Here is an 18,428-nt window from a genome sequence, read left to right on the forward strand (position 1 = left end):
ATCAAGTTGCTGTTGAGATGCCACTTATTTTGAGAGAACCAACTCAAGGACTCACTGCAGTGTCATCTGGATCATGAATAAGTGCTTCTTCAGGGATTTAATATGACACTAAATGGCAACTAGACTGGGCCCATGCAAGGACAGATTATCCATAACGTGCACACACATGCTGACACTTAGCAAAGGAAGGTGGTCAGTGGCTGACCTTGGACATATACCAGTATGCACTGATCAGAACATTTTTAGAAAAACAAAAATTTACAGAGTAAATAAGTTTTGTTTTTAGCTTTAAATTCTTCCTTAATTTTAGGTAAATTCTTTTACATTAGCAAATAAAATAATGGGTTTCATTGTGACATTCTCATAATATAGGTCATTGTATTTTGGCCACATTTGTCATCTAATCCCCATCCCTCACTTTCCTTCCAAACTTCTGCTGGTTCCTTTCTCTCCCCATTCTTTGTTGTATGCTTAGTAGAGGAAAGAACGTAACATCTACAAATGACGATTATCATGCTACCTGAGAATATTTATGTGCTGTTGGTTAGAAAACCCCCCAAATCATTTCATTCTTATGAGAAGTTCTTCAATGGCATAGAATCTACATTTGAGGGGTTTGCTGCATTTGAGGATCGAATAATCTATCTTCAGATAACAACCACACACTCCTGGCTTTGTGTCAGAACTTTAGATTGGATTGGGAAGCACAGCTTCATTTCCCATAAAAAAGAATAAGAAAACAACACTTGAATCATCAATCTGCTGCCTCCTTCATGGGGCCAGGGGAAACTTAATCAAAAGTAGAAAGGCATGATGCGCACATATATCCCATACAAAGCCATGTAGGAATTTGATGGAAAGATCAGACCAGGGAGATCAGACTGTGCAAGCATGCTTTGCCTTTTTTTTCTTAGGAGCAAAAGCAGAAACTGACCTTAGGAGCAGAAGAGACCAGTGAAGACAAACCTTTATTAAGAATAATAACTCCGTGTGCTCAGGATCTTACTTCCTGAACAGTCTCAAGGTGAACCAAGGGATTAAAAATAGTCTGTGCTGTATTATTCTTCTTAGTTAAGACATCAGTCACATTATATTCCAAGATTTGCACTCCCAAAGTAGCTTTCACATCCAAATTGTCATATCCTTTCCAAACTTAACATTGTACTGGTGAATAAAAATAAAACAGAGATGTCTGAAGCATAAGGGGACAGTAACTTTGACAGAGTCTAATGTCCTCCCCATCCTCGGCTTTCCATCATATCTAATGTGATATTGAGAAAATCACTTTCACTCTTTGAATTCAACTTCATAATTTGTAAAATGAGAGGTCAAATATCTTCAGCTTTAACATATAATTTGTTTGGAACATGTGCAACACAGCCAATACTGTGTTCTTCCTTGAAGGAGGCCTCTGCTATTTAATTATAGTAGATACTGCTATTTGCATATTTGACATCTGTGGCTTTGACTAGTCCCAGAGACCCCCCAAAGATCTGCGAGCTGCAATAACCTATTATTTTGCAGACGCGTGCTGTGAGCTGGAGATGTATAGGAGCCAGCCACTTGCTTAATGAGTGAAATTAGCATGCAGGCAAAACTCATATCTCCAAGAGGTTTTGTTACTGTTTGCTGTAAACTTGGAAGCCATAATTCTTAGTGATAACCATAAAACTGGGGATTCTCCTGGATTATGAAGATGTCAGTAATATCCGTTACAAAATGTCAAGGGTTCATTTCATAGAGGAGTAAGTCAGTCACACAGCATCTTCTACCCCTCTTCCATAAGATTTCTTAACACTTGAGAGGTGTCTCAGACACACAATAGGGAGCTCCTACCCCCTCCCCGTTTTTTTTTTTTTTTTTTTTTTTTTTTTGACTCCTTCTCAAACATACTGTTCTCCCGTGTGTTTGTATTTGTGTGTATTCAGTGATTCTTTCTGAGAGGAAGATTCTTGAGAGAGGAAATGCTAACTTGTTTTATTTCTCTCTCCTTGGCGCTGAGTAATGAACTAACACATAAGAAACACCTAGTAAATGTAAACAGTTGTTGAATGACTGAGCACCTGTAGGAGAAGGCAGTGTGCTAAGGTGCACTGTTTGTATTTTGAAGTTATCATATTGTTTCTATTGTTTCAACAACAACAAAATCTCTAGAAGCCATGCAGTTGACATCACTATGCAGTTACCCTGCCAGTGTGTGTGTGTGGGGGGTCATACCATGATGCTCCCTTAAAGGAATAAATGAGAAACATTCGTGGGTTTAGTGTATGCATATATGCATTCACGTTTGTGGATTAGCTACAACACTAATGTGGAACCTAGAAGATCTTGGCTGTCAGTCATCATCTACCTTGTCTGAGATAGGATCTCTTTATTGTTTTTCTACTGTGTCTACCAGGTTAGCAGGCCTGCCAACTCCCAGGATTTTCCTGTCTTCATCTTCCATGCCCCAGTGGAATTCCAGGAGCCCTGGGATCACAGGTGCTCACACTATGCTTTCATCTTTTGTGCTTCGAACTCAGATCCTCATAGTGGCACAGAAGGCATGCCTACTGAGCCATCTCCTTGGGTTTGGTATCCCTGATAAAGCATGGTAGTTCCTAGATGATCATAGTCAAGGCAAAAGTTCCAGTATCGCCTGGCTTGATAATTGTTGGGCAAATAAAGCTTCAAAAGACAAGGAGTCAAAAGATGGATTCTTCCAAAGATCACCCAGCTTCTATCCAAGTACCCAACGGTGTCAAACTCAGTTCCCAGAATGGCTTTGCAGTTAGCAGGGCCTTGATAAGAGTTGGGTTGTTGTTGTGTTGGGTTTGAAAGCAGACTTGGAAAGTGTTCATTCTTGACTCAGGTAAGCAAGTCATTTGAAAAGCTGCTTTCATTTCTAGGTCTCATGGTTTGGTCAGGACCTTCGTATTCTTTACTTACAAGTTGGGACCAGCACCATCAGGAGTTCCTGGGAAATGTTCTACCCTAGACCTTTGTACCATGGATGTGCACTTCAGATAACAATGTCTAGGGATGAGTGCTCTAGAAGGTGAAAGGCTCTGTCTAGCTCTCACATTTTGTAAGTTCAGATGAGGACTCTTCACAGGGCCAGAAACGAGCATGTTCATTAGTTACAGTCATACAGAGATCCGAGTAACCTGATCCCCTCAATGATATCTCCTGAAAACACTGCTCATTCACCACACGGCCACTGCTCCCAGTCTTGTTTACTGAACACACACTACGAAACAACAAACCCTGCAAGAAAGATATCCATTTTCACCAGTGGGAGAATTACATCGTAGGTAATAAAAACGTCCTTACTCATGTGGTTAAGTCAGCAGAGAAGTTAGACCTCTGATCAAAAGTGTTCAGAGTCCGTGGTTCCTCTATTCCAAAGCACTGCTGCCTCTGGGTATAAAATTATAGTTGAAAGCACCTGAATCAGATGGCTGTACAGCAATAGACTAAGATGCTTTGGGCTTGCTATTATGCAGTCAAGGCAGACTGAAGGATAAAATCATACTGAGGTCAAACAGCCATGCAAATGGATAGAAGGAAATATAAACTTATTAGCCAAAGTCAAGGCACATATACTCATATGCACACCATACCCCCACACACACACAAGTTTTGAGAAGATGTAGTTATACTCAGATATTCTAGATGGATAACTGATTGTTAAGAGAATGAAGAAATTGGGGATCAATTTCTAATCTTCCCCCAAACTAATTTTCTATGACAATGGAAGATAAATATTGAATGGGAATTCCCCAAAATCTAGCCAATCACAGGAAATTGTGTGGCTGTGAGGTCATCTAATGCCTGAGAACGAACATTCACATGCTGACATTACCATGTACATGTGTTAAATGTCACAAAGTCATCTTCCCAGTGAGAGCCTGGCTTTACTTGTATGTATGAAAACTACCCCTAGAGCATATAGAAATGACAAGTATGCTAATAAATGATCATCCTTCTCAGCAAAAATGACTGAACAGTGTTCTGACAAATCAATTTGCCAATGGCTATTTCTCTTCAGGAGTCAGTATCCCCTGCCCTGTTCTTTTAACAAGTGATAAATAGTATGACCGACCCTCAATGCCTACATTTGGGTTCAGGAGATCTTAGAGCTGGAAGGACGTGTATGATAATGTGGCCCTGCCTCCAGGCAAGGAAAGTAGTTTTATTGTCATTCTTTATATGAGGATTTCCTTCAGTTACTAAGGGACGTGTCCAAAGTCAGAAGAGACTGGGAGAATCAGCAGCAGAATCCCTTGGGCCACCCAGCTGTTGCCAGCAAAATCTAAGCCTTTTAGATTGTCCCATGGCTGTCCAATGGATAGACCTGAGAAGAGAAGAAATTCTCCAAGAATGCCTTTCCTGGAGCCTCTGGATCCCCCTTTCCATGGGGTCCTTCCCTCCCTTCCCTTCTGGTTTCTGAATGGTTCCATTTCCCACAAGGAGAATCAAGAGGTTCTTCTTCCCACTGTCCCCTGCTGTGGAAGAGTAGGTACTCAATGAGCAGTACCTACTCTCATTGGCACCCTCCTCAGTGTCCTTGAAAAGCTGACCCTGCTATCACTAAGAAAGCCAGTCATTGATTTTTTTTCAATGCTATCTATGCAACCAGAGATGCAGAATGTCCCATTTGCAAGGAGTGTCAATGAAGAGGTGACAAAAGAACATTTTTCAGGTTCTGAGGGGCTGAATTGGGCAGCAAGTGGTGAAATCTTTCAGGGAATCCTGGACTGTGAAACAGAGGACCACACAGAAGGTACATTTTCTTCCAGAAATCTCCTTCCATGCATAGCCAGAATTTGAAGCTTATAACTGACCCTAGAAGCAGAAAACAGTGGTCCTAAGACTTTTCCTTCTTTCTGTCCTCACTTCTTTATGTATTCACTTGCCTCATTCAGGTTAAACAAGCCTTGTTCCACAAAATAGCATATAGATATTGCTAACTTTCAATCAATTTTCCAATTTCCAAATGGGAAGTGTAGTGTCTGGAAGTTGGTTATGCAACACAACTGCAATGTGGTACTGGCGAATAAAGAGACACCAATGCCAGTTATTTTCTTGAGGATATTATGACCGGACTATTATTGTCCTACGATAGTAAGATTCCAAACTCATAGCCTTTGAGAAGAACCCCATGTGCTTTCCCAGCTCATGCTTGGTCACAAGCATACTCCAAGATCTTATAGAAATGTCTGTCACCTCACACCTCTACCGCCCATCATTTTGAGTTTCGGTGGACAAAACGTTCTGTGACCTTAGATCTTGTCACAGGACTCTTTGTCCAGAAACAACATAGAAAAAGAAAGCTTAAGAAGGCCTTGGGAGCAGGACCTGTCCAGTGGTGTCTGCTGCTCCTGCATACCTGTGACGAAAGCAAAGTCTGGGATTAGCACAAACACAACTGAAAAAAAAAGGAGAGAAAGCACAGGATTGGCTGTGGAGGGATGAAAAACGGAAAGGGTACTTACACTGTTTCATCATTCTTGAACTCCAGCTCCCCATATGTGTCTTCAAAGTCCTCACCGCCACCCTTGGCTGTCCCTTCTACTGTCCTAAAAGGGACGATGACTGTGCCCCGGGCGCCTGATGTCCTCAGAACCTTGACTTCCATAACTCCAATACTTTCACTGACATGAATGGTATCACATTCAAAAGTGAAAATTCCTGCATGATCATCATCCAGGATGGTAACTGTGGCTACACAAGGGGAAGCCAGGACAGCCCGAGGCAAAGGAAAACTACCAAGCATCGATGGAGGCATCCCCTCCTCCAGCTGCTCCTCTTCTACACGGACATTACTCAGCCTCACAAAGAAGTGTTCATCCTCCTCAAAGATATCATCATCAATGATGCCCACTGAGAACTCCTTCTGAGTCTCTCCTGGCTTCAGAACCACCGTGCCCTCTGTGAACTCATAGTCGGCCCCTGCATTGGCAGAGCCATCCTCTGTTTTGTAATCCACATACATGGTCTTGGACACATCTCCCCCTTTCCTCACTACTGTCAGGAGGACAGCTCCACAGTTCTCCAGGCACTGGTAAGAACATGGGTCAAAGAAGACCTTGGAAGCAAAGTCCTCAGGCTCGTCAGTGTGCACTTCACTCATGCTGGAGGTCTTCTTGGCTTGCTCTGCTGCATGTTTCTTAAGTATATTGCCTGCACCAGTCATCATACGGGTGGCTTGGATGCGATAGAAAGCGCGGCTCTTCTGTTGGTGGGAAAGAGCATAGTAATTGGCCATCTCCACCAGCTGATCTAAGTCCTTCTCTGGATGTTTTTGTTTCAGATCCTTAAGAATCCGGATCATCTCCCTGCGAGATTCATCTACCTCCTTCCCTTCCAAGGGTACCAGGTTTCCATCTAGGAAGTGGGAGTTCATCATTTTCCCATCCATCTCAATGCCTTTAGGGTGGTCACCCTCTGTCTCAATGATAATTCCCCGGTGTTTATCTGTGCGGTATTTTTTGTGCATGTATTTGTAGAAGAGCAGTCGCTTATCTGCCAGCCAAGCCAGTAGGACACACACTGGAAAGAAGAAGAGAGTAAGGAGGCCTTCCCACACCTGGACCACACCAGGAGAGAAGACTGCCAGGATCATATAGAGCCAGATATAGGCAAAGATGCTCCATGCAGCAGTGACAAAGAAGACTCGCAGGTGCTTGATCTTCCGAGTCTCCCCATCTGGGATCACATAGACACAGATGCCAATGATGATAAACATGTTGAAAGCTGCACTGCCCACAATGGTAGATGGTCCCAAGTCACCAGCAACAAACCCATGACCACACACTTCAATTAAAGACAGGAGGATCTCTGGAGCAGAAGAGCCCAGGGCCATCAAGGTCAGATTGGAGACAGTTTCATTCCAGACCCGAATTGTAGTTGTGCTGGTCTCCCCATTGGGCTTTTTGATAGTCACTTCCCTCTCTTGGGAGGTGATAACTTCAATAGATGCCATGAACCGGTCAGCGATGATAGACACCCCAAGAAACATGTATATCAGGGCCACAAAATAGACAATGACCCTGGCAATCTTGTCCCCCAGGGAAGGGTTCTCTGGATACCAGATTGGCAGGATGACACCCTCCTTGCAGTCTGATGACCCTGAACAGGACTCATTGTTCTGCCCTGCACTGGGCACATCCCCCAAGTCACCAGCCTCTGCTCGAAGACCATTCAGGAAGAGCACAAAAGTAACCAGCCCAAAATGGAGGAAGGCAGAGGTGAGAGGCTGCAACCGTAACCACGCCATACACGAGACTTAGATTCTGGCTCTACCACAGCACCAATGGTCCTCTTGACAGGCCTGAGACCTAGGAAAAATCAGAGAGGCAGGAAAAGACATGAGAAAAAATGGGTGCAACAAATGGCAGGTTCCCACCAACACAAATGGATGGTTCACCTCGATTGACATATGGCACTGACATATGGGGCCGTCTCTCACTTGGAAAAATAGATGTCAATGGGAGACACAAATAGCTTCTCTGTCCTCAAAAACCATCTGGCAGAGACTTGGTTGAAGAATGGTTTGAAATAGCTGGCAAGGCTAGGAATGGAAACCCAAGTGATACCTCCTAGTCCTGAGCTGTAACTCCAATTGTTCCTAGAATCAACTTAAAATAAGTCCTTATGCCCTGAGTCTTTTTTTCCCATTTGCACTGTTGCTAGAAATCTCAGTCTTCCTCGCCCAGCTTTCATACTCAAGAGTCCTGCGCAAAACATGGGTTTGCAAGCATATATGCTGAATTGAGCTGTGTTTTTGATGGGCTGGTCCCTGATACAGAACACCTGGTTCGTGTGTAATTGTGCTCTCATGGGTAAAAAGCTCCTTCCTCAAATACAACACTCCTGGAGGCAGCCAGGAATTCTGAAGCTTCTTGTAAAAATAATAAAATTCATTTCATAGTGACTGCTATCTGCGCTGTAGCTAAACTAAAACTCTGCAAAGTGTGCCTCAGACCCTGTCCACTGTGCCTCTCACCCCCACCCCCAGTAAACCATGCTTAGAACAGGCTACAGATCAGTCAGCCACTGAATTCCAGGTGGAAACATGGAAGGGGCCAAGAAGAAGAAATCGCTACTATTAAATATATGAGCAGCTCTCATAAACACATTTGTAAAGACCTGAAGTGTATTTGGTGGTGGCATACAGCCTTATTGTTGAACTCAAAGCCCTGAATGGTGACTGAGTGTTGAAGAGAATAGAAGGACACTCAGTATTTTGGGTTGAGGCTAGGAGCATCTGTTCATCTGGAGCTGTAAGTCCTTTCACCCCCTGGCTCACTCAGACAGAATTGGAATGGAAACAACCAAGTACTAGTTTTTTAGAGGCAAGCCATCCACTTCCCTCTTGCCGCTAAATTCCTGTGGAGTGTGGCTAGTAACGTGGGGGTGTGGTCTTCTGTCTGCACAGCACCTTAAAGACATCAAGGTCCTCATCTTCCAGGCTGGCTGTTCTTTCCCTGCCATTCTCATTTCTGAAAGCCCCACCCCCACCTACCCAGCTCTTTGGGCTAAACAGGTGTTAGTCTGAAAGCATTCCTCTCCCACTGGCTCTGTGTCTGGTCCCACACTAAATCCTACTAACTCCTTTTTTGATCTTAACCATGACCATCAAGGTCCAAGCTACCATTGTCCCTTATCCGATGGACCTGCTACAGTGACCTTCTAACTAAAAAGCCCCACTTCAACTCTTGCCATAGAATAAATCTCAGTCTGCTTCCTGCAGTCAGTCACAGTAATATTGGGGTTCTGGGAAGAGAACCAAGGACCCTGCATTTGCTAGAGAAGTGTCCTACCATTGAACAGTATTTCCAATCAATCACAGTAATCAAACAAACAGCCACCCCCCCCCCACACACACACAGAGACACAGACAGACTTAGGCATATCACTCCCCTAGTTGAAGCTCTTTCATAGTTTTTGTTTGTTTGTTTTGTTTTGTTTGTTTTTCCTTGCTCTTAGTATAAGTCCTTGATTCCCTACCGTGGCCAGCAAAGAAAGCCTTGTAGGAGCCACCTCCTTCATTATCTTCCTGCCTCACCCTCTGTCACTCTCTGACTACATTTCAACAAGGCTTTTCCTTCTATTTCACCCTGATTATACAGCCTAGTGTCTGCCTCAGGACCTTGGCTCATGCCATTCTTCAGGCATGAAATGAGAGTTTCTTCTTTGTACCTCCCAATGATAGCAAATCTTTGTATCAACTAAGTGTCACTTTCTCAAGGGCACAAAAATTCCTCTGACTGCTGAAAATGGTCACTCTTTTCTGTTATGTCCCTTCACTGAGCTCTTTCCTTCTATGACATTTTAAATACTTTGAAATTGTATGTTTACTTTCTAGTACGAGATGATTCATGTCTTATCTATTAAGCTGTGATGACATAAGAGAGAGGGAGGGCTGGGTCTCCTCTACTTGCTGTGGAACCCTGTTTAGGTGTTATCAGTGTTCAGTAAACGTGTGCTTTTGAAACAGATAAATGTTGCTACCCAAAAAGCTTCACAAGAGATCAATCAGCCTTCTTCAAAAACTATTTTTATGACCTAAATTACAGCTAATTGCTTTGGAAGTATATAAAGACCTCATAGACAAACCATGTTTCAGTTTTAGAGGTTGTGTAGGCTCTCTTTAAAATCCTAAAACTCACAGACAGAAACTCCCTCCAGGACAAAGTATATCCAGTATATATACTTTCTAACTAGAAAGGTCTTCCTTCCAAAGAGCTAAAGATTAACTGCCCCTCATATTACCGGGGCCCACACTTGTCCAGGAACTAAACATCATCGTAACAATGGCTTGGGACCTCTGTCCTTGACCTCACCCGAAGGATCAGGGGTCATGAGATGACTAGGGAGGAGCAGAGTGCTTGAAGATGTTGAGCATCACATCCAAAACTTGAAGATGTTCAGTGTCACATCCAAAGTTTGAAGATGGTCTTGGGGCTGCGATGTGTACAGAAATCCTCATTCACAAGTCTGGCACTCACCCTTGAGAAATGTGGACAAAGGAGGATCTTGACTTCTTGCCTCTACTTTCAAAACTCCTAGCTTGGTGGATTCTCATAAGCCCCATGCAGGAGGAGATGGATGTGGGCACAGCTGAAGCAACTTTTTAATCAAGAGCCCACAGCATGACAGAAGGTAGCATCCTTGAGTGAATGGGTACCCACAGGTAAGAAAGGACTTGGGGCATCATGGAGGTAGTTGTCCTGATCTGCAGGGCAAGGACTCTTACTTATTCTACACAGTGGAGACTTAAGACAGCCATGATCTTGGTTATCCCTCAGCCCTGCAGTCATATTGTGGTGCCAGGTTGTCATGGGGGAATGCCCTGTCTTGGGGCCAGAATCGGAGGCTGATTTCCTGAGAAAGCTAGCAAGCTGAAGGCAAGAACGAAAGGAAACTGCAGGAAAGTGACTGGCTAGTAAATACTTGCACCAGTCTGCGGGGGTGAAGGGAGAAACTCCTTGCTTTCTCTTTCCACTTGGGGCCAGCTCCACTGACCAAGCCGACTACCTTGTTTTGTTTTCTTAATGCCATTGATTCAGGCCCAAACACAAACTAAGGCAGATTCTAATCTTTTAGGGTGTCTCCTTACCCCTTTAAAGGCACAGACTTGGGAACGGGACTCAACTCAAAAAAGAGGCATTAACAATTAACATTAATTGCTGTGTATAAGCACTTACTACACATGTTATGCTACTTGTAATTTTTATAGCCCTATGTAGTTAATAAAATTTTTATTTCCATTTTTGCATTTTGGAGAAAACATTTACTCAAAGCATAAGGCAAAAAAAAAATCATTAACACAGCCAAAATACACAGGGAAATGGCATAAAATGTACGGTTTTAGCCACTCAGTTTTACTAAAATGTCCCATTTTGTTGTAGAACACAAATGGCTCCAGTCAGCTTTGGACTCGGGAGAAATGTGACTGTGTCATTGCCCCCCCACATAGGAGACACTAGCTATTTGACAGAGCTTCAGAGTCCCCAGGCTCAGGACTATGCTGACTGCCTGCTTCTGTCACCCACCTGAATATTCTTTTCATCATTCAGCTTGACAAATATTGACAAATGCCTGTGATATGCCATTACATACCAGTGGGTAAAATGAAAAATGAGACACAGTGTTTGCCCACAAAGGTACACTTGAGTAGGAGTAGAAGGAGATACAAAAATAGACAGTTTCCTACAAAGTGTGGGGGCAAGGGCAGAGAGCTGCAAATACTCGGGGGAGGGGGCACTGAGCCAGCTTGGGATTTGGGGAGGCGGTTCTGAAGGAGATGATTCCTGAAATAGGCCTTCAAGCATGAGTGAGCTTAAAAAAGAAGAAGAAGAAGAAGAAGAAGAAGAAAAAGAAAGAAAGTAGGAAGGGCACACCAGTTAAAGAGAACAGCCCAGCAAAGACATGGAGACTTGAGCCAGGCTGCTGTGTGCCTTGGATTACAGGAAATGCAGTGAGGGGAAGGGAAGCCAGAAGAAGGAGCCGGATGGCAGGGGAGCATTCATTCACCACAGTTCTTCTAGGGCAGGCTGAGAAGATGGGATTTTATCCTAGGACAAAGAAAACCAATGATGGGATTCGAAACAGGAGAGTAACACGGTTTGGTTTGTATTTCAGAAAAATCCATTTCACCAAAAGCTTAGGATGGCTCTAAGGAAGAAAAGACTGGAATAGGAAGGAGCATTAGTTCAAAATACATTTGTGAACAGAGGAGATGCAGATAAAAAGGAGCCATGATCTATTCCACAGAGAGGGACCCTCTGTTCCCATTCTGCTCCTTCAGCAAAACACACATCCTGGCTCAGCCCAGGACCTCCTGCCTCTTTCCTGGCTTATTTTCCTAATGCCCCCCACCCCAGAGCCTTCTGCAAGGTGTCTGTGTCCTCAGCAGTAGCTCCTGACATCTTTTAATATCGCTGGCAAATTTAATTAAAATCACTGTTCCTCTGCTCATCCAGTTCATTAATAAAACAATGCCACCAGGCCAGACCGAGCAGTTCTTCCTCCTGCTACGCCCTCCACTTTCTCCAATGGGAACAGAGCGTAGGTCCTGTCACCAGCCTCAGTAGAGTCATTCTGCTCTGCTTCTAAATCTGGGCCCCCACACAGGCGTCACAGCCAATTTATATTAAAGCTGTAGATGCAGCCCGGCTGCACCCGCTCTGACATGTCATCTGGATGCCAGCACATGCAGAGCTTCCTGTGTCCCTTCTGCCTACCTCAGGGGATGTCTGTATAGAGTCCTTGAAGGCACCCAACTCCCTACTCTGTCTATAGGTTATGGCAGATAGATGTGTCTTCCAATGCTCCGGAACCTGGATCCATGGAGGAAAACATGATGATACTCAATGCTTTCTCTGTATTATTTCTCATCTTTCCAGGGAAGGAGACATGATCAGGTCTGCTCTACAGATGCCACATCAGAGCTCAGAAAGGCTAAGTCATTTGGCCAACATCACAGTTACTAAGGACAGGCATCTGAACTTTGGGAAAGTCTGTGTCAGGAACACATGATGTTGGCTCCCAGGTTTGGGGACCCTTTTTGGAGCAAGAGCCCAGTGAAAACAAAGTGAGTCATTCTGGATGCAGAGCCCCCCCATCCCCGTGCACGCACGCATGCACGCACACACACACACACACACACACACACACACACACAAGCCCTGGAGGTTCTACATGCTCCAAGGTAGCTTAGAGCAATAGTGAACCTTACATTTGAAAGCAGAAAGCAAGATTGATTCTCAGGTGTGTCTCAGTGAGTGGGAGACCCTGGAAAGTTCATGATGCTCCTGGGGGTGGGGGTGGGGCGGCAATCCCTGCCTCATCCATAAAGCTCAGGTTGACAGTGTTTACAGTCAATCAAGTCAAAGATGCTTTGATCTTTGGGAAGGGACATGTTTAAGTCAGATCAGCCCAGTGGGACAGCCAGGCTTACAGTATAGACTCCCAAGGAGAACTCAGAGGATAAAGAAGAAGCCAAGAGAGGGTAGGAAGAAAATCTGAGACAAGGTCAAGGAGAGTTTTCATTCTGGATTTACCAAAAGCCTCTTGGATTGAGTCCATTTTGTAAGCAACTATTGTTTGGCTGCTTAGGGCCAGACATTGCACTGCTGAGTGGGGTACAGCCACAAACGAGTTGTAAGTCATATCCAACTGTATAGAATTTAATCTTCCAATGGGAGATAGAGACAAGCAAGTAAAGATAAGCTAATTGAATATACCACATCCTGGAACATCATTACTATCTTTTTCTTGCTCCGCTCTGAGCCCTCAGGTAGGTGGCTCTAAGGTGGTGACATGGGGGAGTGGCTAAAGTGCAGTAGGGCTTTAAAATAATGTGAACAGTCTCACAACAATACATGATCCATATTGCACAGTCCTTCCCTCTCTAATCTCATACAAATGTCATCTTTTGCCTTCTCTTAACCCTCTCATGATCCAATGGCACCTGAACCATATGACGATGTCATGGAGCCCTGCCAATATTCTTCCAGGAAATCACACACACACAAGGAAAGAAAGTCCAGAGACAGGGCAGAGCTTCTGCCTCCTCATACCATATATATGAACCATGGGCTTGAAAATGACAATAAAAATGATCACGTGCCTCCATTTAGAACCCACTCAATAGCTGACAGTGTACCAGGCACTATCATGTCTTCTGTTTAACACCTCACAGTTACTTTTCCTTTAGATGATGACAGCACAGGTCACCTCTAGTTTCTGTGGTCTTCTTTCTTTCTTTCTTCCTTCCTTTCTTTCTTTCTTTCTTTCTTCTTTCCTTCCTTCCTTTCTTTCTCAAACTCTTGCTTATGTGAAGCTCAGTATGTGAGTGAGTTGGGTTGACCCGTTCCAAGAGGTTACTCTAAATCGAAATTCTAAATTTATTTTCCCCTCAAACTAAAAGAAAAAAAAAATCAAGTTCTGAGAGGGGTTAGGGATTTTTATTATATTTTTGTATCCCCGGTGCCTAAATTAGTGTCTAGCATATAGTAGATATGCTAGACACTAATATAGTATAGATTTATTGAATGGGTGTACAAAAAAACCTAGTAATATTCATATCCACTGATTTCTCCAACCCTTGGCAATGTTCAACTGGAGGCTGGGGAAACCATCTGTCGGGGATGCTATGAGCAAAGATTTTCAAATTTCAGTAATATGAACAAAAATATAATCCTTCTTGAGAAGCACACATTGCATCAGGGGAAAGTGACAGAAAAATGAGTAATTAGGACAAACCAGTATTATATTTGGAGGCACACACAATGATGTGCCAAAAAAGTCTGAAGAAGACAGTGTTATGATATCATGGGATCACTGGGGCCAGTTCTGGAGCCCAGCTAACATTGTGTCTCTGACTTGAAAAACCGAACGGGAGATAACTAGGTGAAAGCTAGTGTACTGTCAACAACAAGGTCAGCAGGAAGCCATTGTAGAAGGAAGGTGTGCAAGTTTGAACGAGCAAGCAGTGCATTCAGAGAGGTAGATAATGTGCAGTGGAAGAGAGCATCTGAGAATAGCATTGGGATTAGGTGAGGAATCTCTACAAGGCCTTGAATGCCTAGACAAAGAATTTGGGCATCACTTTGGAAAATATGAGGAACAATATAAGCTGAAAGTTTTTTAAGCCGGGGAGAGACAGGATTAAGGTTTTTTTTTTTTGGACACACAGTCTGCAGAGATAGCAGCATGGAAACTCCATGGACCAACAAAAGCAGGACCTATTGGAAGCTGAGGCCAGTTCAAACCCATTCAATGCTAGGGGGAAGGGGGAGGAGAAACTAAAGCCGAGGAAGCCATGGCTATTAGAGCTACCTAAGGCAGAATCAGTCTAAGTTGGAGAAGAGTGACAATGAGGTGGCAGATGACAAAAGGAATGAAGAGTCATAGCAAGCAATCACATCAGCATCTTCTCCATCACACTGGTCCTCCAACAAATGCTCCTTCTGCTTCAGAGAGCTAAGCTCAAAGAAATGGAAGCTGGAGGAATTAACACAAAGACATCTAAGTCACATGCCTACTTAGCTTAGGACTTTATGGAGCACTGGGCAAATAAGACCAGCAAGAGTTCTACACCCTTCAGGAAGAGAGCATGAGGTCCTTGGAATTCATCCAAGGCGCTGGTGTGTTCCTCAGTTTAGTGACGGTGAAGGCTTTTGTTGGTTCAATAGCCCAGACGTGATAGACTGAGGAGACACACTGATGGAATGTGCCTGTGCCCACCCCCGGTGAGCACACAGAAGTATACATAAGATCAGTATCTAAATTCAAGCAAAAGGGCCAGGAACTTAAAAACACCGAGAACATTAGAGAAGGAGTGGAGTTAGACATCTGTCTGCCAAAAATAAGAATGTAGTTCACATAGAAGATACTGAATCCATTGAATGCATTACTCCTAGGAAATGGTGTTAGGAGGATTTCTTTTCTTTTTTTTCTTTTCTTTTCTTTTCTTTCTTTCTTTCTCTTTTTAAAGATGCAAAGTGTTAAGATGAACTCAAACCCAAGTTTGAGTACAAGAAAGCTTTATATTCTCTTCATTAATCCTGTGGTGGTAGTGATGGTTGTGGTGATGGTGGTGGTGTGATGATGGTATGGTGATGGTTATTGTGTGCCCATAAAACTTGTGGATTCTTTGAAGATCATGCCACCTGCATATGTTCTCAGATTTAGTGAATGCAAATATTTGTTACACTCTGGTCTAATCTCTATCTAGTCAGAATTACACATCTTGCCTTGACTACGATTACATCTGTCAATCCTTCCCCAACTCTTATAGTCTGCTCCCCATAAAACATCTTTTTTGTTTTGTTTTGTTTTCTGAGACAGGGGCTCACTGTATAAACCATGCTTGCCTTGGACTTATGATCCTGCTTCAGTCTCCTGGGTGCTGGGATTATAGGCTAGTGTTACCAAAACCACCTAGGTTAAAAACAAAACATACAAAAAACACCTACCATAGAGATCATGCTACTCCTTGCATCTCAGCTTTTCTGCATGCTTCTTTCCTCCTCTAACTACTGACTTTACTCCTGTTTATATGCTTTACAGTTCACTATGATAGTTAGCTAATATTTCTAACTATGGGATTATCTCATATTCTTTCATTTAATGGTCTTCGCTAAAGATTTCCACATATGCCCCCTTTTCATTCCATTTTGGTCTCAAATGGCACCTTCCTTGACAGGCTCTTCCTCTGAGTCTTATCTGAAGATGGCCTTTCTCCAGGACTCTGCCATATTGTTTTTTCATATCCTACATAACACATATCACTTGCTAAACACATTGTTGCTTTTGTCTATTTGTTGACTTATCAAGAAATAAAAATTCTGGGCTGGAGAGATGACTCAGAGGTTAAAAGCACTGGCTGCTCTTCCAGAGGACCTGAGTTCAATTCCCAACAACCACATGGTGGCTTACAACCATCTATTAATGAGATCTGGTGCCCTCTTCTGGTCTGCAGGCATACATGCAGGCAGAACACTATCCATAATAAATAAATAAAATCTTAAAGAATAAGAAGGGCTGCTGGTTATGATGAGCCACACCTATAATCCCACCTCTCAAGAGGCAAGGGCAAAATGTCTGCAATGTCAAGACTAGCATGAGCTATACAAGACCCTGTCCTAGGAGAGAGAGAGAGGGGGGGGGAGGGAGGGAGCTGGGACTATATGGATGTGGATATTGTTAAAATCAACCTAGATGCAGGCAAATGGTCAGAATAGAAAAAGCCATCCTGAGCGAGGTAACCCAGACCCAGAAAGACAAATATAATATGTACTCACTCATAAGTGGATATTAGACCGAAAGCAAAGGACAACCAGACTACAGGCTGCAACCCCAGAGAACCTAGGTAACAAAGAGGACCCTAAGAGACATAGATGGATCTGCCTAGGAAGGGGGAAAAGACAAAACCTCCTGAGTAAGTTGGGGATGTGGAGGGCAGGAGGGAGGGTGGAAGAGGAGAGGGGAGGAGGGAAGGAGGGGAGTGGGGGAAATGCAAATAGCTCAATAAAAAATAGCAGAAAAAGAAAGAAGGAAAGGAAGGAAGGAAGGAATATTCTATCTTGGCAAGAAATGTGCCCTGTTTGTTCACAGCTGTGCTTCAAAACTAGAGTCTACATAAGGAGGACTCTGTGAGTATTTATTGAATGAGTGAATAATGACTGTAGGATTAAGTGGCTTGGAAACCATGTAAGTTGAGAGGAGACTTCAAGCTTCTGGATGACCCTTAGGAAAAGAAGTAAATGATTATAAATAAAGTCCTCAGGAAACAGCAGGCTTTGCCCCTGCAGAAGAACCAAAAGAACCGCGTGGTGTTAGGGCCTTGTCTACAGTCCAAGTGAACCAGTTCCTTCACTCAACTCTGGCATTCTACTGCATCACCTCTTGTTCCAGAGGATGGGAGAGTGACAACCAGCATTTACCCAATATTTATCACTCATTCAACAAAGATTTAGCCAGTTGCTGTGCCAAGAGTTTACAAAGGCCTTCCCTTCCCACCTGCATGATCTCCTTTAATTTTCTGATGGGGGTGATCACACAGATAAAGAATCCTGTGTTCTGTTCAGTCAACTGTCAAGATTTCTACACCAATACGTGTGGAGCCAACAGCAAACCTTCCCATGCTGATCACAGATGTCTTTCTGCCCAGTCTGAAGTAGTATGTCAGATGAGGAAGGGCCAAGAAAAAGCAATTCCTGAACTGAAAGGACATGGGACAATGGGCTGTGGTGTGAGAAACATAGCACAGCCTGGAACAGGTGTTGCTCTTCCTCCTGCCCCTGTCTGTTCCTCAGAGACCACCTCCAGACTCTACTGTTGACATTACTAATGGCTGACACCCTTCTGACCTGAGGCTGAGGGAAGCTGAGACTCACTATCTTTTACACAGGGTTTCCTTGGCCCATTCTCCTACTGTTTGAATCGTTTTAATGTCACTTCATTTATCTTAAGTTTTAGAATGTTGAAATATAAAATTCAATCATATCATTGCCTACATGAAAACAAATGAGTCTGGCAAGCAGTCAGGGTCATCTCTCTGATATGTATCTGGGGGCTCCTTCCATACAATCAACTCCAATGGTGTGTGGGTCTCCCTTTCTCAAACTGCTATCTTTGAAGCTGGACTCCCTCTCAACTCCCTCCAGGACTCTCTTCAAGTTGACTCCCCCATCAGTTCCTTCCCAGGAGCAAAGAGGTACAGACACAGGTGGTTATTCCTGCCTGGCTAGGGAAGGAGTATGATGGTGTGGGTGGTGTGGGTGGAGCATTTGGAGGGTCTCTGGGCACAGTGTTTGTACTGGATTCTTACTCGTTTCATTTTTAACATGTTTTTCCTAGGGCAAAGAATTGCTGTGGTTGCAACAGGGTAGTTGGAGCATTTGGGGACCTAGAGCACTGGCAGTCATTCA

The 18,428-nt window shown here is 43.6% G+C and overlaps 1 protein-coding gene across 5 annotated transcripts in view; it reads right to left on the reverse strand.

Moving 5' to 3' along the window:
• Slc8a3 (solute carrier family 8 member A3) overlaps window positions 1-18,428 on the reverse strand; it is a 132,016-nt gene that overhangs the window by 108,064 nt on the left and 5,524 nt on the right. For all 5 annotated transcript variants that reach the window (XM_051196245.1, XM_051196243.1, XM_051196247.1 and 2 more), the window contains exon 2: window positions 5,478-7,322. In XM_051196245.1, the coding sequence (XP_051052202.1) occupies window positions 5,478-7,261 (1,784 nt within the window). In that variant the 5' untranslated portion in view covers window positions 7,262-7,322. The remainder of the gene's footprint in view (window positions 1-5,477; window positions 7,323-18,428) is intronic.

This window comes from Phodopus roborovskii, unplaced genomic scaffold (assembly GCF_943737965.1).
Source record: "Phodopus roborovskii unplaced genomic scaffold, PHOROB, whole genome shotgun sequence".
NCBI lineage: Eukaryota > Metazoa > Chordata > Mammalia > Rodentia > Cricetidae > Phodopus > Phodopus roborovskii.